Source organism: Mya arenaria, chromosome 3, assembly GCF_026914265.1.
Source record: "Mya arenaria isolate MELC-2E11 chromosome 3, ASM2691426v1".
NCBI classification, from domain to species: domain Eukaryota; kingdom Metazoa; phylum Mollusca; class Bivalvia; order Myida; family Myidae; genus Mya; species Mya arenaria.
In genome coordinates, this window is record NC_069124.1 from 32,715,833 (window position 1) to 32,740,989 (window position 25,157).

The window sequence follows — 25,157 nt, forward strand, 5'->3', positions numbered from 1 at the left end:
TGAACCCACACACTAATACACTTTAAGGATTTCCGTACCGGTACGGATATTTCCGTTGGCCCGGAAATGGTCCGGGCCGGTTGGTCTTTTATACCCAACCGTTTAGTTACTAGGTTTCACTTTCGTTTTAATAAGTTTCCAGAATGAATAAAAAATGTAGTTAAGAAGGTATTGAACAATGTTTTGTAAACATATCAAGAATTCCAGAACTGTTTTCAGGTCTAGGTCAAGTAGGGTTTTTGACATTAATGAAATATAGATAGATATGGTTAATATTAAACGACACGTTGATTTAACTTGGACAAGTGGGAGGAAATACACATTCGAAATGGCCGAAGCACCTGATTGGCATCAACATGTGCCGCCCGTAACTCTGGCCGTTCTCGGGCGAGTCTCCGTCGGAAAAACGGGATCAAGACAAATCGGCCCCTTACCAAATCGGCCTACTACCAAATCGGCCCCTAAGACGTTTCGGCCCTGCCATTTCGTCCCCTTAATTAAAATGACTCGAGACGTTTCGGCCCCTTAGTGATTTTCAACAGAGACATTTCGGCCCCTTAATTTTATTTTATTTTTTATCTTGAGTATAAAGTAAAACATTGTAGGTCGTCTTATAAATGTAGATGAGATCTGTAAATAAGTTGTAAATAAAATCTTAAATTTACAAATAGACAAATATGCATGAAAAACATTGATAGGACTGATATAAAAATATAATTAAAATCTAAATAACTATTAACCCTGATTTTAATATTAAATGTTAGAAAATCTAAGAACGTTTATATGTTATAAATGTTAATTATTAATTGATCATTAAAGACTTCAAAGAAAATGTATGGCTATGTTTACCGCCGAGTACTCCCATAACTCATATAATTTAGATTAAAATGCACGTGGCGCCAAAGGTATATCAAAGCATTGACACTGGACTGGCATTCGTGGTTTTTATTTTGCTATCATTCCTGATTACACGCGTGTCTGACTTGTGATTCCCTAGTATAAAATGTTTGCTATGTTTCTTTGTTATGTTTATTGTATCATAAACGGTAGTGTTTAAACATAATTCTGTTGATCCTTAGAACATACGCGATGTACATATTCTTGTTCGTTTAGTGTTGTATGTACCACGCAGCATGAACCTTGCGGTATATATAACACCGAAACCATTACCTTTTTATATTATACCTTAATATCGATAACATTCTCACAATATTTTTTTATCAAACTTATGATACAATAGAACTTATGCTATTGCCACATGCCATACGTACATATATGCGTTTTATGCTTAAGCAAGGTTTTTTTTAAAATGCCTTTATGTTTCAACCATTAGTTTGTTATCTGTGTGGCATACTATTGCTCCAGAATAATTATTAATTATTACTTTTAACAATTAGTGTTTTATCTATACATAATTAGGAAATAATGTTTGTTTTATAGATATGACTTGCAAACAAGTGACAACTTGATAGTTCTACAGATATTATACAATAAATATGCATTTTAAAAAGAGTAAAACAATATACTATCCGTAATAAAAAAGTGAAATAATATTCTGTTTGAGGTGCGAAGAGATAATTGGTATTAATCTTTAAGTGTGAGAATTAGCGGTTGGGAAAGTCGGAACAAACCTTGTAGACGTATTTATAAGTTTGTAAACACAAAGTGTCATAATTCCAACGCCTGATACCTCTGTGGAATGTGACAATTCGCCATAAGACCATCTGTCTAAAAACACCGTTTAAGCCAGTATGGATTTGCATACGTATTAAATATAAGATAAATAATACAAATAGTTTTTTCATCCTTACCTGATTTGAATATAAATAACTGAATTTCATAAAATGTATAACTTATGTCGAGAGCGTTACAGAGACATCAACGCCAGGATCATGGATGAGTGGGACTCATACGATTCGCATAAGGTCACCTGCGAGGAATTCCTGAAAAATGTTGGTGCCCTCTACGGCGGGCGATAGGTGTTTGGTCAAGACTGATGTTAGACAATGGACATGTCATTATACATAATATTAGCAACATAGTTATGTATAATAATAAGATTATTTGAAAAAAAATGAAGTTTAAACATTTCTTCTTCAACTATATTTCGTTTTATAAAAACATCTCGTGAATAAATCTTTACATGTTTTCAAGTGAACAGATATTTTCATTAAATCTATTTTATCTATACAGTACCTTTGTATACATGTATATAGCTTTGTCTATTAAAATAAAAAAAAATGAAATTACATGTTTTTTACTTATATTTAGAAATAAAAAAATAAATAAAGATAAGGGCCGAAACGTCTCGGTAATCAGGGGCCGAAACGTCTACGGGATGGGGACGATTTGGTAAGGGGCCGAAAAGGTAACCGTTTGAGCTAGGGGCCGATTTGGTAAGGGGCCGATTTGTCTGGTAGCCGGAAAAACGACTCTTGCACGGTTGTTGTCGGGGGGAGAATTTGACCAAGCTATAGCACCTACAAGAGAGTTTACGACGGTACAGTATCCCCGAAATTCCAAAATCGTTATATGTGATTTACCCGGCTATGGGTCAGTGTCCCAACCTGTGGAAAAGTTTATTGAACTGACTTTTACAATTTACGATGGATTCATTTTTGTTTGCCGAGATAAACTTGACGATGACGATCATCAAGTTCTGAAGAATTTGCCAAGATCAAAAAGACTGAATGTTGTTAGATGTGTATCTGACAGTGACAGTGTCGAGGATCTGGATGCATTGTTGGGAGCCACGTTTGAAGACTTCGCTTTATATCGCAAGGACCAGATTTTTCTTGTTGACAGCCGACATCAGGACCTCTATGGATTTCCACAATTAGTCTCCCATCTTGACAATGGAGCAAACTTCAAACGGGCGTCACCGAGGTATGAGTACTTTTTCGCAAGCCGAAAATGTATGACGTCTTGTCTGAGTAGAAATTAAGTTTATATACAATTATTTGTAATTTCAGCCTGATTTTTTGATGATTTTTGTAAGGGGAACATAATGAATGTCCTCTAATAATGTGGTATTTTATACCCAAAAGAAATCCATTTTTAGTGAACATGTTAATATAGGTCGATTTGTTACAGAACCCTGGTTTTCAAAAAGGAAAAATAGAAATACTAATTTATATTTAGAGGAGCTGCTGATAAATCAAATCAGACTGCCAATACAGGCAGAGTGTAAGGGCAGACAACTGCAGAATTGTGTATATAAATGTTAATTTTCCCTCCAAGATGTCTGAAAAACTTGTACACTGTAGATAATTAATAATACCGTGAAAGTGATTTGACAAGTTGTTTACAGCACCATGTCTGTTAATGTGACAGATTAATGGGATATTTTAGGATGGTTGATAGAATTTTGAGGTTTTTTAAAGAAACTTAAAAGCCAATTTGATATGATTTCAAGGTTTTTTAAGAGCTTTCAAAAGCAACTTAGATTTCGACCGGAAAGCTGTATGGCAATAGAGGGGTATCAAAAGAGATATATGTGTTAGCTGAAACAAAGAACATTTTGGCCGGCCTAACCTTCAAGTGAGGGATTATTGATTTTTACATCTCAACAAAAGAGAACATATTTCATTTTCATAGAGCAACTTGTTAATTTTATACAGAAAATAGAAATGACTTTTTGTTGTCAGACTTTTTAAATAATTACATTTTTCTAAAATGGGCAAATCATTGGTAGAGTAAAATTTATAAAAATTTACACTTTAATTGATAATGAAACCTTAAATTATAATAGCCCTGATTATCAATTTTTTGAAAATTTTGATTTTAAATACCAACTTTCCCCCAAATTACACGGTACTATTACAATATCCTTTATGTTTCTAAAACTCCTACGCAGTAATCTCCCTTGGCGAGCAGCTAAAAAGCGAGTTTTGAAAAATTAACATAATGAGCTTAATTGTTTGTTTCTAAAATGTCATTCGAAAGAATGAATTCCAGATAATTCCCTCTTAATGTAAAGTATTTCTTATCCTCGTTCTATTTACTCAACAACAAATACAATATATATAAAGCCTGGAATTCACATAACGTGCCTGTACAAATAAAAGGTGAATTTCATGCTTTCCGAAGTAACGTGTATATTTTTGGTATAATTTTGTTTGTACCGGAGGATTAGCTTGGGAAAACCAGAATATTTATAATTTCAGGCTTAAACTATTGTAACAATATTATCAACCATATATAATGTTCTTTGGACATACGTATATCCAACATGTTATCATTGAAATTAAATGCTTTTTTTTTGGTTATCTACATGCAAGTTTTTCTTCTGATTTTATTGGGCCGACTTGATGCTATGCATCAATTTTTTCTTGTTATGATCTGAGATAATTAACTGATACTAATTAAGAAGAGCAAGCAGTAAAAATCTTATCAGAAATTTCCAAACACTCAATTGCAATGAGAATGACTGACAAAAGTCTATGCAGAAAACTATGAAAGTTAATATTATAGAAAAATAACATGTTACCAAAAACAAAGAAGAAAAATACATTTTCTAACAAAATTTGAAAGAGAAAGTCACATGGTGACACATATCCAAAATATTTTCATAATAAAGGCAGCAAAATGTGTCTCCTGTGATCAAAATGTGTTTGGACCAATAACATTTAGCATTTGCTAATAAGAAGATATAGGATGGGGTGAAATTTTTGCTGAACTTGGCGTTAAAGTTCAATGCTGCTGAGAAAAGATCTCAGGCATTTATGCACTCAAAATGTTTACATTTTATGACGTCCACTGACAGTATTGACACCGCCATTTTGTTTTCCTGTTGACAAAGCGTCTCCGTAATACATATTAGGAATGAAAGTTAATATTCTCTGGAATGCATCGAATCTGGGACCAGAGACAGAGAAACAACGAAAATAATGACGATGTATTTAATTTTTGAATTTTTACCCATATGCCTAAAAACAGATTATGGTTGGCAAGGAAAAAAATTGGATCTGTCAGGTTACCGGAAAAACAGTTTGTTTTTTTAGCCTGAGCAAACAGTTTTCAGACTAGGGCACTTGTGCCATAGTTCGTAGTGGTAAATCGATCAAATTGCATCTTTACGGCGAATACAGGATTCACTGACGTAATGTATCCATACGCTGTATTTTGATTGGATGTCTGTCAGTGATTTTCAACATGGCCAAGGAGTTCCAAATGCAATTTTAGTACCAGGTCTGAGCACTCAATATTCTGGAACATGAGAAATTGTTCTAAAGCAGCCTTTGTATTTGTTGGATTATGTCAATTTAACAACATAGAAATGACGGCAAGCCTACAAAAATGAAAAAAAACGTATTCAAGTTTTGTGTATAAAAATGAAAGTCATTGATTTAATGATAAACAACGGTCTTGCGAAAATTGACGTACCATCATCTGATTCTATACCATTCAATGCTCTGTATTGATAGACTGGTACCCTCTTTCTCTTTCATCCAAAAAGAGATCAGTATCAGCTAACCGCGGTGCCCGTCGCGCATTCAAAATGTCTTGAGACAACGTAAACCAATACCGCAAGCTTGATTCTTTGGGCAAAATATAGCGAGGAATGCGCCTTACCTAGGGTTCCTGGGGTGCGGGGGAATTTGGCGGGGATTTTACCATCAGTTCGTCTCCGCAGGCCGGGGATTTTACCCGGGGTTGGCTTGACCGAAAGTCAAAGTCCCCGCTATTCCCCAGACCTGGGGGGGGGGGGCGTGGTTACAATTGACTGGTGCATTTATAAACCATCGCCATTGGTAAAACAGTCTTGCCTGCTCAATTTTGATTTTATCTCTTATAAGTCATAAGGTTTTTGTTCTGGCGACTCTATGCGTCCATATCCCACTTGTTGTTACCTAGTCTTAAATAATAGACGTGTTATACGGGATTCTTGGACTAGTTGTTGCCTTACCAAGAATGAAAATCAATAATCAGAAATGGCAATGCTTTGCTGATAGATGGATATTTTGTTGATAGATCGATATAAATTTGTGGAATATTTAAGAGGCAGGTAGTCGGTAAAATAATTTACATGTGTAACTTTTAAGATTTTATTTAACAAAGCAATTTAACAAAGCAGTGTTGAATATTCTGGAGTTAGAATGGAAGCATATTTATATGAGATTTGTATGAATCAGTTGACTTGTGGCTGTATAGGGAACAAAATGAAATTCCAAAAAGTTCCCTGACCACTCATTGTTGTGGCATAGTAAAGTAATGACAGGATTATCAAAGAGCCAGCTGCTGTCTAAAATGACTGCTTCAAAGAGAATTCAATAAACAACAAGTGAAGCCAATGCTTTAATTTGAGACAAACAAAAACAAAACAGTACATGTACAAACTGTGAGCAATGTGAGATTACCTTTAAAATACATAATTCATAAATTTTCATTGTGATTCAGACAATTTTGATGCTAGAAATCACAAAAATCGCTCACTTGAATAATCCCTGTCATATTTTAAACTCATAATCAAATTTCAATATACACTGCATCATTTGATTGAAATCATTTTACACAGATGAAAAAATGTAATTTTTAAATAAGCACAATATATCCTTTATGTGACCTTACATTATCATAAATTAGATTATAATTAAATGAAAACTGACTTTTCTTGCACTTAAATGTGAACAAGTAAGTATGCTTTGGATTGAACACTATAAGGGATACACATTTCGTACAAAAGTTTAAATGAATTGCAAAATATCATCAAAATTATACACACAAATGTTCTTTGATATACCAAAAATGATTCTTCCTATTTTAAGACTATTGAACATTCAACATTTACTATATACGGTTACATGAAATGATGAATATATTTTGAAGATAAGATATTCTACTATTTTAAAGGTAACTCGGCTTCGCTTAATTGTCTAAACTTTCTCTCAGTGATAAGGAATAAATTTTATGCAGTTGTTTTTAAGTTTAAGAATATAAGTACAAAGGAAATAATGCATAATTAAACTTCTGTTGATCAGTGCAGATTGAGGGACGTCATGGTGAATTTCAATGAACTACTGATAAGCCCTGCCATATTTGGACACTGAATGGTCAATTGGGTATCAATCGGCTGGCTTTGCTGGCAGGCCTTGTCTTAATGACAATTTACAATGTAGTTATGCTTATGGTAGGCATGATAAGCATGATTCTTCATTTCAACTATCATTGATGAATGTTTACAAAATCATTGAATAATGAATTAAAACAACAAGCGAAATGTTAGTTTGAACATCAAAACCATCTTTACTCAGAATATGTGAATTATTCAGAAAGAGACCATTTTCAGGCTTGTGTAAATAATGAGAAAATTGTTAAGATTGCTTATTTAATAGTATATTTATTTATTGTATGCCAGGAAAATGTTGAAATCTCATATCTAGGCCTATAGCGAATCAAACTTGATTGCTATGTTATTGCAATATGTTTTATTCATTGCAATATTTATGTAAAACATTATTATGTTGACTAAAGTTTGTAGATAAGAACTAATGGTGTAGGTAATGTGAGAATGTTCTTGTATGTTTTAAAACCCCATTTGGTATGATATTAAGGGTTTTATGCTTCAATCTTGTTCGGTTTAGCTTTTGAAGATTTTCAAAGTAACTGGCAGACAAGTCCAGCTGTCAAGAAAGAAATTCAAATTGCCAACTTGGCCATGTTTTATATCATAAGTTAACATAACATATTAATGATATTGGGTTTAAAGGAGCTGTACACCAGATTGTTACCAAAAAAGTTTTTGTCTGTAACTAATCACAGGACAATTACTTAATAAAATGTTTTACTTTTGATATCATAATTGTAATAAAAAATACCAGAATGTCAAAAATATCGAGTCAGAGACTGGGTTCGAACCGGGATCGCCAAAATTGCAGTTTAGTGTTGTATCCACTGTGCTACGAAGGCTTTTAGGAATATAAAAACATTCATCGGATTTGCAGGCTGGTGCTAAAAACCCGGTATCCGGTACTTGGTATCCCCCCGTATCCGGTATCACTTTCCGATACCGGATTATGTTGATATCAGGGTTATTATCAGATGATAAATCCAATTATCCACAGTCCGTTATTAATTGCTTATGGACAACCAATGCATACTTTAAATAACACGGTATCAACGGCATGTTCTAAAACCTGGCCTGGCCTGGCCTGCTGACTCAGCATTTTGTGCCAGGCCAGACCATATTTGATACATGATGAGAGTACAAGTACTGAATATACTGAAACACAATGGTTAACCTTTATTTAGAAACTAAACTGCATGTTTAATATAATATTTTTTTCTGGGTTTTATTTTGATAAAGAATAAAGTTTAATAATGATTAATTCATTTACTTAAATACAAAGATCAGGTTTTCAATTTAAGTATGCATGTACTTTTGAACAACTTGATGTTTAACTATTGTATAAACTGTAAGATAGAATTTCTACATTTTAAATAAAAATAAAACATAAAAATCATTACAAATAAAATACCTATGTATTTTAAAAAATAAAATATATATGTATGTAAAAGTTGAGTCCAAACACATTGATTTTAAGATTCGATTTGTAAACCCAGAGCTGCGCACTTAAATAAAAATATATCCGATTAGTATTAAAAATTTCTCCATGCATTCAATTAAACTATCTTAGGCCACACCAAATAAATAACTTGTTCATCGTATTTCACACACCTATTTCTTCAGAAAAGCAAAATTTATTTTTTATTTTTTTATCACTTGCGCCTGCATCATCTAAAAAAATTGGTTATTTTTTTATGTGCGCTAATTTGTTTAGTAGAATGTAGCCTTTTCTCTTATAACCTCGTTTTTCGATCGTAACAATTATCAAAGCACCGGCTAGTTTCAATCATGCAGCCACTCCAATTAGAGTCAATGAATGATATAGACCCGGATGCAAGTGTCTAGATGATCTAGACTAAATTGGCAGCTTGAAGGCTACACACCACCATTGTTATTCCCTATATAATTCAATGTAAAATTATTAATTAATTAATTTTTAGACAACATTTAAAGGCATTTCGAGCGAATGCAGGCTATGATAATCACATATATTCTTAAAGTACAAGCTTTAAATTACCTTTTAAGCCAATAAAAAAGGGGGGTCAAGTTATTCCTAAGAAAAATCACTCCACTTGAAAAACAAACTCTAAAAATTGCACCGTCCGCCATGACAGTTCTTCCAAAATGACCTTTCAACTATAGGGCAGCGGTTTATGCTTAAATCTCTACTCTAAATGATCAATCAAGCAAGAATAGATACTTAAGGTATAAAAGTTTCAGGAATAATGATAGTTTTGATTTACAGTGTATTGAGCATGTGAAAACATGTCTATCAATTATAAGAACATTTTTTTTATTGAGAATTTTCCACACAACAGAAGTACATATGACGTAATGGTGACGTCATTCCTGAAAACATTTATTTCACTTCCTGATTCTTGAAAATTACGTGAACTAATGACAATTCTATCACCATTTAAAGTTTGATTAAATTTTGGACAAATGTGTTTATTAATACTGGGCAAGAAGTGCAGCATTTCATCGTGAATGCAGACCGTGATTATCCAAAGTTTGAATTTGATTTGGACATGTTTGACGGGAATTCGGATGACCGTTACAGTGAAAAGACAGTTTCCAATCGGTCATCAGAACCTACTACACCTGTCCAGGTAAAAACTTCAGGTGTGTATTTTAACTTAGAACTGTGTTGTTTTGCTGTTAATATAGCAAATATGATGTAGTTGTATTATTTGTCTCCTTCAAAAATATACATTTAATGATTTATGCATGTTTGTTTTTATTTTGCTACAGATCAGAGTATAGTGTTTATTTAATTCATATGCAATGCATGCACAGTAATATAATAATAAAGTTTAGCCAAGAAAAAAACACCACTTTTCTTGTGTTATCATCAAACTGTTTCAGTAATGCATACTACATTATACTACAATGAACATTTATGTTTAATATTCATCATTATTGCTTATTAAAATTTCAGATTCCTCCGACGCAGCAGATCATGAAATTCCTGTCCCCATGAGGCAACGAGGGCATGTTCGTGGTGGAGGCCTTGGTCGCCGATGAGTCAATGTTCGTGGACAGTAGGATGACGCTAAAAAATAACCTGACTGACATTCCTATGTGCTTCATGCAGTCCCATGAGTTTTACCATTCACACAAAAACATCAAACAAGCTGGATTGTGTATATTTTGTAAATATTAGTCAAAAAGGAAAAAAAAATATTGTATCAGACTGTGTGATTAGCAAATGGTATTAAACACACTTTGTGTGGCCAATAAATGTTTGTAGAGTTTTTAGATGTTCATGTGTATATTTAAACTATATATGGAAATCATTCAAGTGTTAAATATGTATGCTGATTGGTTGTTGTGAAAGAAATATTGCATATTTTTGTATTTTCTTGAAATATTTTTTTGCTATATATGAAAATTGACAGAATCAATATTTGCATTACAAAAGAAGTGCATTTTGTATATATGTTTATGTTTTCTATTACTTGTCTAAATTTGAACAAGATCTGCAAGTTTAAAAAAGGTAGGCGTTAAATTCTGAGAAAGCCTAACATCAATCTGGCGCTGGCTGGAATTTTCTGTGACATATTTGGTGCTGAAATGGTTTACAATACTGTGTAGGTTTTTTGTAAATTCTCTTCCAGAACTTAGATGGCTACCAAGGCCAATCGTGTAGTCATTGCAAGAGTGATAGCTGTAGTTTATATTTGATTGCAAATGCCTATATTCATTTTGTGATTTATTTTTCAAGTCACCTTCTCTAGCCATTTCCATGGCATGAGAGATGACAATGTAGTTTAATAGAGAATTATTTTTAACCAAGTTTTCCAAAGGAAAACTGGAAAACCTAGTTAATAGATTTGGATATGCCATTGGGCAGGCAGGTGGCTGTGACCATTGGCACTTATGTCCAGGCTTTAACTTTGCCATGCATAGGGTATTTGAAAAAAAAAACTTTTTTAAAAGGTTTAAAATACTGGAAAAGTGTGGTTTTGAGTTCTCTAATTTATAAAATAGTTTAAAGATTTACATTTGCTTGATCTCAAATACTAATATTGGCAAATAAATTTACCGAAAATAATTGATTTTTGTATGTCACTTGTCTATTATAACATGCATTTACAAAGTATAAAGAGTGATTAATGAAAATATGAAGTGAACTTGTCAGGTAGAACAAAAACAAATGTGCACACCCTTACATATTGACTTGACATTAAAATAGAAAATCATAAAGGATACATCATAGCTTTTGCTTTTTTGTGTGTTTTTTTCCCGACCAAAAAATAAAATTCCAGAAATGAAATTTTATTTTTATTTCCTCCTCCTCTGACACTTTACATCTCTGGCCCATAACTGAACATAATTTATACCCGGTAGTTCTCATTGACATAACACATGGCCTCAAGTATGTGTAGATTTAAGGCTTGGATGGAGTCTGGGCATGTTCATACATTGGGCCGAATTCAGAACATCCACTCTCACTCACACTCCAACCACATTCCCGTCAGGGACACTCAAGTGATCACTTGAGTGAAATAGGGGGAGTGACACTCAAGTGATCTGTTCGTATTCACATTCCTCGCTAACACTCCACTTTATCAAGTGACAAATACAGTACATATACATGTATGTTTTCATGATCATATCGTATTATCTGTTTGGCTATGGTGGTGTCATACATTGTAAACATGTTTATTTGAGATTTGAGTACCTTATTGTTAGATATGGCGACAAACAAATGACAATAATTATGAAACTGAATTTAACATTTTCAAACAATTGGTTAATAAAAAATAAATATTTTGGATTGTAAATAACTGTTACAAAATGCGTTAAAATGCATGTTTTATTTTTAAATATTTAGCCGTTTTCCATTGAATTACGTGATTTGAATATGTATTCGTATACAATTGCTTTTGTAGTCTGCGTTTGAAAATATAAGATGAAAGTTTAAAAAAACATTAATAATAAATAGCACATGGATATAATTAGCGAATGATTGTTCTTCGGACTCCACCCACTTTGACCAGCCCAATTGCGTTCATACCCCGATAATGACATCAACCCCGCAATTCATTCCTTACATGAACATGTTGCGCATAACCATGTACATGAAGTTAGCTGCCTAGCTGGGTGAAGTTAGCGGCCTGGTGGCTTTCCTGCCAAGCGGCCTGAACTTGTTTCCTATTTCGAATCATTTTATGTGCGTTCTTTTCTACAACAATGATAAATGTTGTATTCACAAATCAACATCCTTTTGCGAATATCAGCATTTCCACATTTTTTAGGCCGCTTGAATGAGTTTTGGGGAATTGTAGGCTGCCAGGCCGCCAGGCCGCCAGGCCACTAACTTCACGCCGCTAGGCCGCTGGACTGCTTAATCGACCTTTGAAAAAATGTTAATCGCTTCAGAGTGATAAATATTGCATTCAAACACTTATTTGAACATTCCTTTAGAAAAATATCTCATGCAAAAATGCTTTAAATAATTAAAGTAGAAAACAATTTAAGGCTGCTATGTTAATGTATGAATAAGGAACATTCATATGATTTATGATTGTTTTCCAATCAAACGCATGAACAAATACTTTGAAATAGTGAACAAGTTAAGGCTGCCAACTGCCTTTGCTGTTAGGCCACAAGACCGCTAGGCCGCCAGGTCGCTAAATCCACGCCGCAAGGCCACTAGGCTGCTAACTTCACGCCGCTATTCCGCTTACTTCAAGTACATTAAGCTGCCTATTCTTGCAGCCATCGATGAATTGCAACTATCACGTTTACTGGGCATTCAAGATCAGCATAAAAGAAAAAAAATATATGATTGGCGCATCCTTTTGAACAATTTAAAGTCCACGTTATTGAAGTACATGCACTTCAATGGATTATCCCGGTCTCTTAAATATTGTCTAGGAATGAGGATGTCACTTATTTGTTCCACATATCTGATATATTCACTTGCCATGTACATTTATCACTCACACTCATTCAATTCGTATTCACAACCAATCCTCGAGGGTGGTTTAAGTGGCCTAGTCGAGCACTCACGAATGTCCCACTCACGCAAAATACTTGAGTCTCACTCACACCTGTGAATACGGATATACCTTTCACTGGAAAATATCTCGGCCGTTTGTGATTACCGAGGATTAACTCATTGAGTGTGAGTGAGAGTGATTGTTCTGAATTCGGCCCTAAGTGTTATGCAGTCTAATACATGATGCAAAAGGGATCACAACACAGTAAAAAATTTTGTCTCCAGAAGACCAAAATATTGTGAAGAGTTATAAAAAAATCTAACCTTTTTTCTTACCATATCATGTTTCAGTTTTAGGGCTGTTGGCACAACACATGGAGAAGAGCCCCCTGCCAATCAATCTGCCTTGACGCTTTCTGAGGGGTCCAACAATGATGTCACGGCAGACGATGATGACTTTACAGAGATCAAGTCATCTTTCGAGAGTGGTGGAGCTAAATATGCAGTTGAGCAATCACAATTGCGACTGGGGCGCTGGAAAAGTGCCATGGTCAACATAGGCATCATAGGGAACAGTGGGGTTGGAAAATCCAGCTTCATAAATGCAGTCCGCGGTCTGGTATCACCGGATGAACAGGGCTGGGCAAACGTGAATGAAGAAACAAAGATCCCCACGCCATATGAGTATCCCCTGAGCCCAAATGTTAAGTTGTGGGATATGCCTGGCATGGGCACCAAGAATTTTACCCAAGAAAACTATCTGGAGAAGGTTAATTTTGACAAATATGATATTTTCATCATTGTATGCGCTGTTCGAATTACGGGGAATGATCTGTGGTTGGCACGAGCTATTTGTTCAAGAGGAAAAAAGTTCATTTTTGTATGCGCAAAGGTTGGTCAAGATATTGAAAATGAAAGAAAGGTCTATACCCAAAGTTCAAGACTCAACTTTCGGGAAGATATCGTCTTGAAGAAAATACGCGCTGAATGGCAAAAAGATCTTGCAGAGTTTGGTAAATGTCGGGTATTTTTGATTGACAATTTTGAGCCACATAGTTACGATTTTGGTGATTTGGAAATGGAAATAATAAACATTACTCCCAGTGAAAAGCAGGAAGCGGTGACTATGTCCATGCCAACAATGACAGAAGGTGTTATTCAACAAAAAGTTCGGGAACTTCAGAAACGGATCTGGCTGACCGCTATTCCAGCTGCCTTTGCTGACGCAGTAGCCATTCCTAATATTTCGGCATCCTTGAATGAAAAATATTTAATGAAAGAAGCAGAGTTTTATCGGGAACAGTTTGGACTAACTGATGAAGCACTTGCCAAGAACGCAGGGAAGATCGGCGTCACGAAAGAAAATTTTGTGAAAATGGCAAATTTGCGCACCACAGCGTTTAAATACACTGGGAAAATTGTGCCTCTGTTAAAAACCTTGGGCATTTTCAAGAAAGTGTCCATGAGTAAGACATCAATTGTCCTCTGGCTATTCACAACTTTAGTGCATTGCGGAGTGTCGTACACTCTTGCAGTCAACTTCCTTAGGAAAGTTCTAGAAATGACTGCTGAAGATGCAAGAAAAGTGAACAAGGAAATGACAAAACCCAGGCGCTAAAATGACTTCAAAGACCATGACACTCCCACATTTGCCTGAGTGAGTGGGGTAGATCCATGGCTATGAAATTATATGCTTTTGTGAGAGAGGAGGGGGAAAAGGTTTATTTGTTGAGTACACAATAAAGTTAAACCATTTGCAGATGTAAGTAGGGACATTGACAAACATTAGAGGTTGTGTGTAAGCTCAAATATATTTACGAGTATTGAGCAGTGTATTTTCCTTTGTAATAATGATACAGCGACTACTTATAATCAGGATTGGCTGAACTATTTAGAAGTATGAAAAGTTAATCATGTTTTTGTATTGGAATCTGACAGTCCTGGTACAATGCTAACTTGCTTAAGGTGAAGACTTACCTTGCGTTTGTTATATTGTCGAATTGTTGTTTTGTAACACTAGTTGTAAATTTTGTGTTCAACGCTTAAAGGGTATATTTTCAATGAAATTTGAAGTTTCCTCTACCTTGATTTATATAGTAAAAACCTTACTACTTGTTTAAACCTTAAAACTTGTTTTTAAGCTCGCCTGAGCACAAAATGCTCAGGGTGAGCTATTGTGATAGGGTGATCGTCCGTCTTAGTCCTTTGTCCATCTGTCTGTCCGTCGTCAACATTTTCCTTCAAACAACTTCTCCTCCTAAACCAATGTGACGATTTCAACAGAATTTAACAGGAATTCTCATTGGGCAGTTCTCTTCCAGACACCTTCAATAAAAGTGGTTCTGTGCAAATCTCTGTGTTTTTTTTAAAGCAATCCAAGGGAAAAATCTTCTTCTCAGAAATTGCTGGCCCTATTCCATATAATTTCACAAAGAAATGTTCCTAATGTGACTTTGTATCAAAATCCTTCACCCCATGTTGATTTGTAAAAAAACATGTCCTCCAAGGGAAGGGCTACTTTTCACTATAATGTATACATGTATGTCTATGTGGTAAACTTTGAAAATGTTCTCCTTAAAATCGGCTGTCCTTATTTTAATATAATTTCACAGAAATGATCTTTAGATCATCCTCTATCAAAATTCTTCACCCATATGGATTCCAAATAAAACATGGCTGCCAGGGTCGGGCTATTTTTCAGTTGATGTCTGTATAGTAATCTTCTCCTCAGAAATGATCCTTAGGAGACCCTCTATCAAATGTCCCCAAGTTGATTCATAAAAAAAACATGGCTGCCAGGGGATGGGGCTACTTTTCACTAAAGTCTACTGTATAATGGAAAACTTTGAAAATCTCCTCAGAATCTGCTAGCCGAATTTCGAAATTATTTCACTTAATTGTACCTTAGGTAAACCAGTATCAAATTCCTTCACCCCATGTTGATTCATAAAAAACAACAATGGCTGCCACGGCGCAGGGTTATATGTTCCTTAGGTGACTCTTTCAAATTCCTTCACCCCATGTTGATTAATGAAAAAACATGGCTGCCAGGGACGGAGATACTTTTCACTACCATATACCAAATTCTTTCACCCCATTATGATTCATAAAAAACATGGCCCCCAGGGACGGGACTAGCCTTCCAAAGTCTACATGTCTGTATGGAAATCTTTGAAAATCTTCTCTAAAGAAACCATTGGCCAGATTCAAAATATTTTTACAGAAATTTTCCATAGATGCCCTTTTTATCAATTTTTTTATTTTATTTATTATTTCTATTATTATTTATTGTTTTACAATTATTGAAAATATCAACTTCAAACATCATGACCTTATTCACAGTAACAATATGGTCTTTTGTGACAGGTTATATAACTCCAACAAAGTATTGTAAGAGTTGTGGCCCTTTGTACCTTTTTAAGCAAATACATATTTTTCATGTTTTATACGCCCGTTTATAAAATGGCACGTATTATAGTTCACTTACGGGGATGGGCATTTGTGCAGGCTGAGTCCAGTATTTTGTCAAATCAATAACTTTAGAACCCTTTGTTGTATCATGACAAAACATGGTCAGAATGTGTATGGGCATAATATCTTTGGGAGGTTCGATAACAAGCCTTTTTGCTTTAGTCACTAGAGAGTTATCACCCTTGAATTATAGGAATGATCTTAAACAGGTTCTTGTCTGATCAATAACTTAAGAAGCATTTCTCCTATCATCTCCAAATTTAATCAGAATGTGTATGGGCATAATACCTTTGACAAGTTTGATAACTAGTCAAATTGCTGGAGTCACCCAAGAGTTTTTGTCCTTTAATTACAGAAATTATTTAAAATTGGTCTTGTATGATCAATTACTTTAAAAGCCTTTTTCCAATCATCACCAAATATGATCAGAATGGATATGAACATAATATCTTGAACAAATAGATAACCAGCCATATCACTCTAGTCACTCAAGTTTTATCGCACTTTGATTATAGAAATTACCTAAAATTGGTCTGGTCCGATCAATAACTTTAAAAGCCCTTTTCCACAATTTCTCAGACAAGTTCAATAAAGCATTTTGGCTTGAGTCATCGAGAGGAATTGCCCTCTTATTATAGAAAATGTCCGATCATCACCAAATTTGGTCAGAATGAGTAAGGTACATTATAATACATATATAATATCTCGGACAAGTTCAATAACTAGCTGTATTACTTCAGTCACTCGAGAATTATCGCCCTTGAATTGTACGGATTACCATGAATAGGTCTTGTCTGATAAATAACTTTACAAGCATATGTCCAATCATCACCAAATTTGGTCAGAATGCTTATTGGCATTATACCTCAGATGAGTTTAATAACTACCCAAATTGCTTTAGTCACCCAAGTTATTGCCCTTTTATTAAAGGAATGTCTAGAGCAGTATACATTCTTTACTAAGTTGAGCGAAATAGGGCCATCATGGCCCTCTTGTTTTTAACTGTTGTGCAATATTTTGAAACAGATGTATTTTTACTAAATGTATAATTTGATTTTATACCATATCATTTACTTCAAAATACTTGTTCTCTTTACCATCATCATTGGAAATTGAAAATGAATTTAAAATCCTGGAAATTTGTCATTGACTTTTTATATAATGCAGAGCATTTTTGATATATTTATTTAATATTTTAATATACAAACATTAATGTAATGGATAATATTTCTTATAATGTGTTGATAACTTCCATAATGGTCACAAGCTAGGTTACTCTTCTGAACCTTTACTGTGCCTCTGTCTATGGAAACACTGCAATTTTGGGATAACATTTAGATAATATATGTTTCGTTTATACAAATAAAAATGTTAATAAAGTTATGATGTATGTATAGAATATTTGGAAAGAATTAAATACAAACAAGAGCTGTCACAGTATGTGACGAATGCCCCCGAATGTGACAATGACCTATTCGTTTGCATGATGTGGATTTTGCATACGACACACAATCTTTTTACGCCAAACACATGTGCCAAGTGACAAAATAACAGCCCGGTTAGGACATCTATGTGCATATATGCAGCATTTCAAAAATAATGTAAAGCAAGGAGTAGTCGTCTTGGTATGTCGAACACATGTGGCGTGGCAAGTTATTTTAAAATATGTCCATACAAGAGAAAGTTACAGCCAGGACACAACAACCTATACTCTATGTCCTTATATGCAGCACGCTATTGTGAATAAACACCTAAGTGTGACCTTGACCTTAGAGGTAGGGACACGGGTCTTGCACGCGACACATCGTCTTGGTATGTCGAACACATGTGGCAAGTTATTTTAAAATCTGTCCATACAAGAGAAAGTTACAGCCCGGACACGACAACCTATACTCTGTGTCCTTATATGCAGCACTCCATTGTGAATAAACACTAAGTGTGACCTTGACCTTACAGGTAGGGACACGGGTCTTGCACGCAACACATCGTCTTGGTATGCCGAACACATGTGGCAAGTTATTTTAAAATCTGTCCATACAAGAGAAAGTTACAGCCCGGACACGACAACCTTTACTCTATGTCCTTAGGTGTTTATTCACAATGTAAGCTATTTCTAGATTTACGCACGAAGCTCTTGGTGCAATAACAACTTATGGTCTGATAAATATACTTTTTGTATGAGAGAGATAGTTCTTGTTGTTGAGTTTATAAAGGTCTGGCCGCGCCGTATTTTGACTATATTTATGGCTTGACCCCGTCACATCCCCAAGTGTGACTTAAACAAAATTTTGAAGCCAAACGGGGAATTAAATCCCAACCTGTTGATGGATATTGACCAAACGAGTAATTTGTTACCCCAAACTGCGAGACCTGCGATGAATGTCATCTAGAGTGGCCCCACAGCTTTGACTGTTGGTTTCATTTATGTCGTAATTAAGAAATTTGATATAACATGTACGGTATCTCAAAAATCATCCACTTGTAAGAGTGGTACAAGAAAGTGTTTTGAGAACAGGACGTTTCGTCAATAATCCATCTCCTCTATCATGTTTTTTTTATTTAATTCTTTTGCATACATATATAGAGTTAATATGCTGCATTGTTATTTTATGACTATTTTATTTCATCTTTATTAATTTTCTCCTTCCATCCGCTCGAATTTTTCCTTTTCCATATGCATGTGCAGAATTATAATAATACTTAACAGAATTTCTAGACACAGAATGAGTTAGATTTAACATTATTGTGTAGCCCCTGGTCCAGTGTTTTTTTTTTTTATTAGGGGGTCATATATTTAAAAAAAATCATATCTCTAAGTGAATGAAATAAACTATTATTTCATAATGGTCATTGGTTTAAATATTTTTTAAACGAAATGATCATTCTTACATTATTATTTTCATAAAGTATTTTACTTGAAAGCTTAATAATATTATACTCAACTGTTTGAGGTTATAAAAAAAAAATAAAGTTATAGTATAAAAAAGAATTTTGGTTTTAGTTGGGTGAAAACTCACCCGGTTAAGTAAAAATGTATTTAAACCAAAAAGATTCTTGGTTAAAAAATGCAAATCATTAGTATAAAAAACAACATAGAGTTTTGAGGTATTCAGAAAGACACGTGATATGCAAAGTTTGTAATGACATTGTGCGCGGTTAATTTAGAATATATACTTAGGGTTTTGTTGCATTTTGTAAGTGATAAATGCATTTTTTCTCATTCTGGGGGTTGAAAATGTGGAAAAGTGAAATCATTTTGAAATACATACAAACAAAAAGTTAACATCACTGTTAAAAACATAATGGGACTTTAATGATATATGTATTGCATTCATAACTATTTAAGCAAAATATAGGATTGTGTATAATGGCCTAGTTCAAATGAAGTCTGATTATTAAGTTCATTATTAAGTAAAAAAATAAAGAAATATAATAATTACTTTTACCTATAAGTCTATAAAAAAACAATAATTACCTTAGAAGTGACTACTTTGAAGAATTCATTAAGTATAAAATCTATTCCCTTGTTTCTAACATAGACAATTATAAAAAAGTAAGCTATGAGTGCAAGGAAGACAATAAAGCAAGACATGCTGCCCTTACCTTTAGAATAAACTTAATACATAACTATCAGATTTTGACAAAATTGTGCAAGCGGTTTAGGTGATGATATTTATAAGCAATTGTTGACGCCAATCGCTGGACGATCAATCTCATGCAATAGCTCTCCTCAAGAGCACTTAATTATCCCGATTCACATTTTTAACATTCTGATGAGAATATATTGTACTTCGATGAAAGGTATGTAAAAGGTAATTACTGAACTAAATCAAGATATTTTGTTGGAAAATGTTGTCAAGAATGTAAATATTTCAAGTATGAGCGCTCAGGAAATTCTGACTTTGTCATTAATTGCCCATACACAAGGTAATAAATGGTCAAACAAGTATGGTGCTGATTGGACAAAAGCTTCCTGAGTTACAGTGTTGATAACCAATATTGCATAATTTGAGCAATTTGAGGGCCATACAAAAGCAACATGGCAGGTAATCAAAGTTTGCCTAGAAATTATGTCCATGCACATGTTGTACAAGTTTGGTGATAATCAGACAAACACTTTTTAGGGTTACAGCGCGAACAACATAAATTTTGTGTAATTTAATCTAAAGTACCCCGTTTACCTGGTAATGAACTCAATAAAAACAAAAACGAGTGATCATAGTGTGAAAAACAAAACACAGTATCACTTTCTTTTTTTAATTTTTATATCTAATACATTTACAAAAAAAAATAAATATGAAAATAAACTATAGCCATCATATCATCCAGCATTCCACCAATTATCATACATGGGAGAAATTCAGTTCTTTGCCATAATAAAACAAGTGATAGAAAATACGCTAAGATTTTACAAAGAATATCCAAACAATATCAGCCCCACATATAATCTCATTACAAACAACAACTAAATATTCCAAAATTGATTCTTTGAAACATGCTGATCAATTATAATACGATGCCCCAACATCGGCCACAACTAAACAAACATTCAAGAAATGATTCAAATGAAACATGGTACACATGTTGCCACAGACAACACACACATCAAAAGCAAGGCTTATAACTCTTGATTTCAATAACAGCTGAGTTATGGCCCTGTTTCAAGTAAAAAAACAGCACTACAAAATGGACATGCCTGAAGAGGGATATCATCAAACTATTTTTGTTCACAAATATCAAGCACATAATCAAAATGTATGAACACAAACTGTTACACTGAGTTTAACTGTTTGTTTTAATATAAGATGACAATATATTCTACCAAAAGCACAAAAAATGTTTTTTATGTGTGGCATAGCATAAAGTAGTGCTTTTATTATAAGTTTAAAGTAATACAAAATGGTTGATAAGGAAATAAAGGCCTAAAACTTCATTCCTAGACCAGACATTAGACCAGATTTTACAGATCAGATCCTATTCAAGTTGACCTTACCTTCATTGGAGTGGGTTGTTGCCTGAATGCCTGTCTGGGCTGTTCGGGCGGTTTTGGGCGTGACATCTGGACAGGAAGAGGGGGCGGGGCTTAGGGGCCATCTGTATCATCGGAGGCTGTGCTTCAGACAAGTTTGATGATGCCTCTGCTGGCAACTCTTGCCTTGGCCGATCAAAGTACCTGTTATATCAAAGAAATTTGTCATGGATTTGGTTCCTTAGTTGGAAGTGAGGAATACTGTGAAATTATTTAAATTCGTTTGCATGAAATTTTTGTGTTTTCCGAAAATTGACATTTTCGTGGGGACTTGAATTTGTGGTTTTTCATTATTTTTTGTTTAAATCCGAAACTGCGATCGTCCTTAATCCTCTGCATAATCTCCACGTGATTTTCGTCTTTAATATCACACATGTGCCAAGAAATTAAAAAAAACCCAGGCATGACAAAAGTTCAACCGGACTCGACCAACTTTACTGTATACATGCATGTGACACATTACTTTATGTACTGAACTGGTACGCCAATTTATTTTTAAATTACTATCTGCATGAAAAAGTAACAGCCCGAACACAACCAACTATACTTTATGTGCATATAAGCAGCTTTACATAATGATTCAACTCCAAAATGTGACCTTGAACTTCAAGGTTGGGTTGTGGGTCTTTCACCTGATAATCTTTATTTCAAACTTATTTTAAAATCCCTGCATGTGAATAACAAAGTTACAGTCTGGATTCAACCAACTATACTTTATATGCATAAATAGTACACTCCACACAGAATTACCACTTTTTGCTTTACTCGGCGGATTTTCCGCATTGCGGACACAAAATCTAATTTGACACTATCCGATTTCCTTGAATTTACATTCTTGCATACTGGACGTGTGTTTCCGGTCATGTGACCAGTGCTGGAAAAACCCATCTTACAATCCCCATGTAAGATGAGTCATGCGCAACAACGCGCCACTTCTTATTTCATAATTCATATTATTGTATGGTTTATGAAAAAAATATTATGCCATTTCAATAAAGCGCAATCAAATATATTTGTTTGCAAGACTTTTAATTAAAATTGAAAATAAATAATCGTATAATACGCTATTTTTAGTTATTTAAAATTACTCCGCTCTATGACGTCAGTAAACAACGTCGCATGCGCTTTTGGTGGTATTGTACAAACGTTCGTTTCCAACGTCTTTTTTTCCACAAATTGATAAATTTAGATATGCAAGAAAAAATATCAATCATGTTTTTCCGGTCAGGATCGAAAAATCCGACCCTCGGGCACGCTGCGTGGCCCGTAACTCGGCAAGCCTCGTTACCAGCTTACGCACGTGCCCTCGGGTCGAATTTTTCAATCCGTACCGGAAACCGGAAACACATGATAGATACTTATACTCTTACACCCTCTGAAGCCGGTCATTGGACTTAGAATTACAATTGCGAGGTTAATCTGAGGTGTAAACACTGCGAAACTCAAAGGAAACTGATAAGAATCTCCTACTGTATCTTGAATTTATTTGAATACTTTTCTCTCGTTGTGTTGTTTCAATATTTTTCAAACTCACGTGCACATAAAACAATTGTTAATTCTTTAACGCTGCACGATATAGGTTGATATCCATTTTTATGCCCCCACAAAGTGGCGGCATATAGGGTTGCCCTTGTCCGTACGTACGTCTGTCTGTCTGTACGTACGTACGTCCCGAAGATTGTTTCCGATCTAATTCTTGAAAACCGTTTGTCCAATCCTCACCAAACTTTAAACACATGTTTGTGACCATAATATCTTGATCAAGTTCGATAGTCATGGAAATCGCTTTAGTCATTTAGGAGTTACGGCCCTTTTTTGCCAAAAATACTTCAAAAATATATGTTTCCAATCTAATTCTTGAAAAGTATGTGTCCAATCCTCACCAAACTTTACATACATGATTGTGACCATAATATCTTGATCAAGTTCGATAGCCATGGAAATCGCTTTTGTCATTTAGGAGTTACGGCCCTTTATTTGCAAAAAAAGACTTGAAAAATACGTCCCGAAGATTGTTTCCGATCTAATTCTTGAAAACTGTTTGTCCAATCCTCACCAAACTTTTAACACATGTTTGTGACATTAATACCTTGATCAAGTTCGATAGCCATGGAAATCGCTTTAATCATTTAGGAGTTAGGGCCCTTTATTTCCCAACAATACTTAAAAAATATCTTATCCGATCTAATTTTTGAAAAGGATTTGCCCTTGTGCAGATTATCCTGAATAATCATTATGGCTTATTTTCTGTGACAAAAAATCGAAGTGGGGGCATCCGTGTTCTATGGACACATTTCTAGTTGATCCAGTTTTAATGCATTATTATATTTAACTCATTTGACTTTAAGTCCCAGTATCTTAAAGAAATGTAAATTTATTGTCTTCTATGTATATTCAATTAACTTTTTTGACATTTTTTCACCCCCAGTTTGATAAAAAAATAATAATAATAATACATTTTTTGCAATAACAAACATGCCACCAAACCGAAAGTCTAGAATTAGATGTCCTTTTGTGGAATATGTTTTAGTTCCTTTTTTACAAGAAAAACAAACGAATGTGAGAACGATTGACTAATTTTTATAAACGAAATAACTATGTAATCGGCGGATTTAAGCGAGGAAAGCGGGTTACGTACTCAGTGGAAGTCCACGATAAATTTGTAAAACCCTCTAGGTTACCAAGGAAAGTGGTAGTTCCACCAGGTGTGTACTGTATGCAGCATTCCATAATGATAAACCTGTAAGTGCGACCTTGAACGTTGGGGTATGGACATGTGTCTTGACCACCACATGCAGTCTTCATGTACTAAACACATGTGCCAAGTTAACATAACTCCCTGCACGACAAAGTTCGGATACTAAAAGCAGGACAGGCGGCCTGACAGACGAATGCCTGGTTCAATTTCAATATGCAATTTTATATGCATTTCATTTGATAATGAGACAGATATATCGTGATGAAATGAAGTTCATAAAAAAAATTCATTCATTTGTTGGATACCACATCGTGAATTTCATTAAATTATACCAAGGATTCCATGGACATTTATCAACACCCTGAAAATGTACAGATGGGTAAGGCCTTTACTACCATCTATTTTACAATACAAAGCTTTAATCCCACAAATCAGGTCAACATGGACTCTGATTTGTAGACTCAATTCACTATCAAATACGCACTGTGGTGTGATATTTTCATCCTCATCCTGAATGTCTGGCAGAGGTTGAAGCCCCAATCGTCCCTGAAGGGAGTCAACCTCTGTCTTGAGGGGCCTGTAATCCTCGTACAGCTGTTTGGCAGTGTCCAGGGATCGGTTCCTCTCCTCCTCGGCTTGTTTGATCGTACCTTCCATCTTAGGAAGAAGAGTGTGAGCAATACAGAAGATCTCATTGCATGATGATTGTGTTCTGTTGATGAATCAGAGGCATTCAATGATGATATAAACATTTCTAAACCATTCCTACTGAAATGTAAGGAGTGTATCTTGTTCCTTTATTTGAGTGTCACTTCTTGGTGTGACTGAAATTATTACTTAAAAAGAAAAGAAAAAAGCTATCATGAGTGTTATTGGTGCCCCCTGAAGAGGACGTCCTTTGTGAAACACATTTGTTTTTGGCTGTACATAAAAGGATGAGTTGTTA

At 34.6% G+C, this 25,157-nt stretch overlaps 1 protein-coding gene and 1 pseudogene across 1 annotated transcript; one reads left to right on the plus strand and one right to left on the minus strand.

The window, feature by feature from the left end:
• Nucleotides 1-1,844: 1,844 nt before the first annotated feature.
• LOC128225957 (interferon-inducible GTPase 5-like) lies at nucleotides 1,845-17,867 on the plus strand. The gene is made up of 3 exons (XM_052935851.1): nucleotides 1,845-1,956; nucleotides 2,421-2,886; nucleotides 13,365-17,867. The coding sequence occupies exons 1-3, from the start codon at nucleotides 1,845-1,847 to the stop codon at nucleotides 14,629-14,631; spliced, it is 1,845 nt and encodes a 614-aa protein (XP_052791811.1). The 3' UTR covers nucleotides 14,632-17,867.
• LOC128225958 (zinc finger C4H2 domain-containing protein-like) lies at nucleotides 17,757-24,868 on the minus strand (annotated as a pseudogene).
• Between the last annotated feature and the right edge of the window lie 289 nt (nucleotides 24,869-25,157).

What these genes read in the sequence shown, in the direction of transcription:
- LOC128225957 (XM_052935851.1), top strand. Translation starts at nt 1,845, where the DNA reads ATGTATAACTTATGTCGAGAGCGTTACAGAGACATCAACGCCAGGATC. An exon ending in GGAATTCCTGAAAAATGTTG is followed by an intron (nt 1,957 to 2,420) that starts GTGCCCTCTACG and finishes TTTGTCTGGTAG; the next exon opens with CCGGAAAAACGACTCTTGCA. An exon ending in TTCAAACGGGCGTCACCGAG is followed by an intron (nt 2,887 to 13,364) that starts GTATGAGTACTT and finishes ATCATGTTTCAG; the next exon opens with TTTTAGGGCTGTTGGCACAA.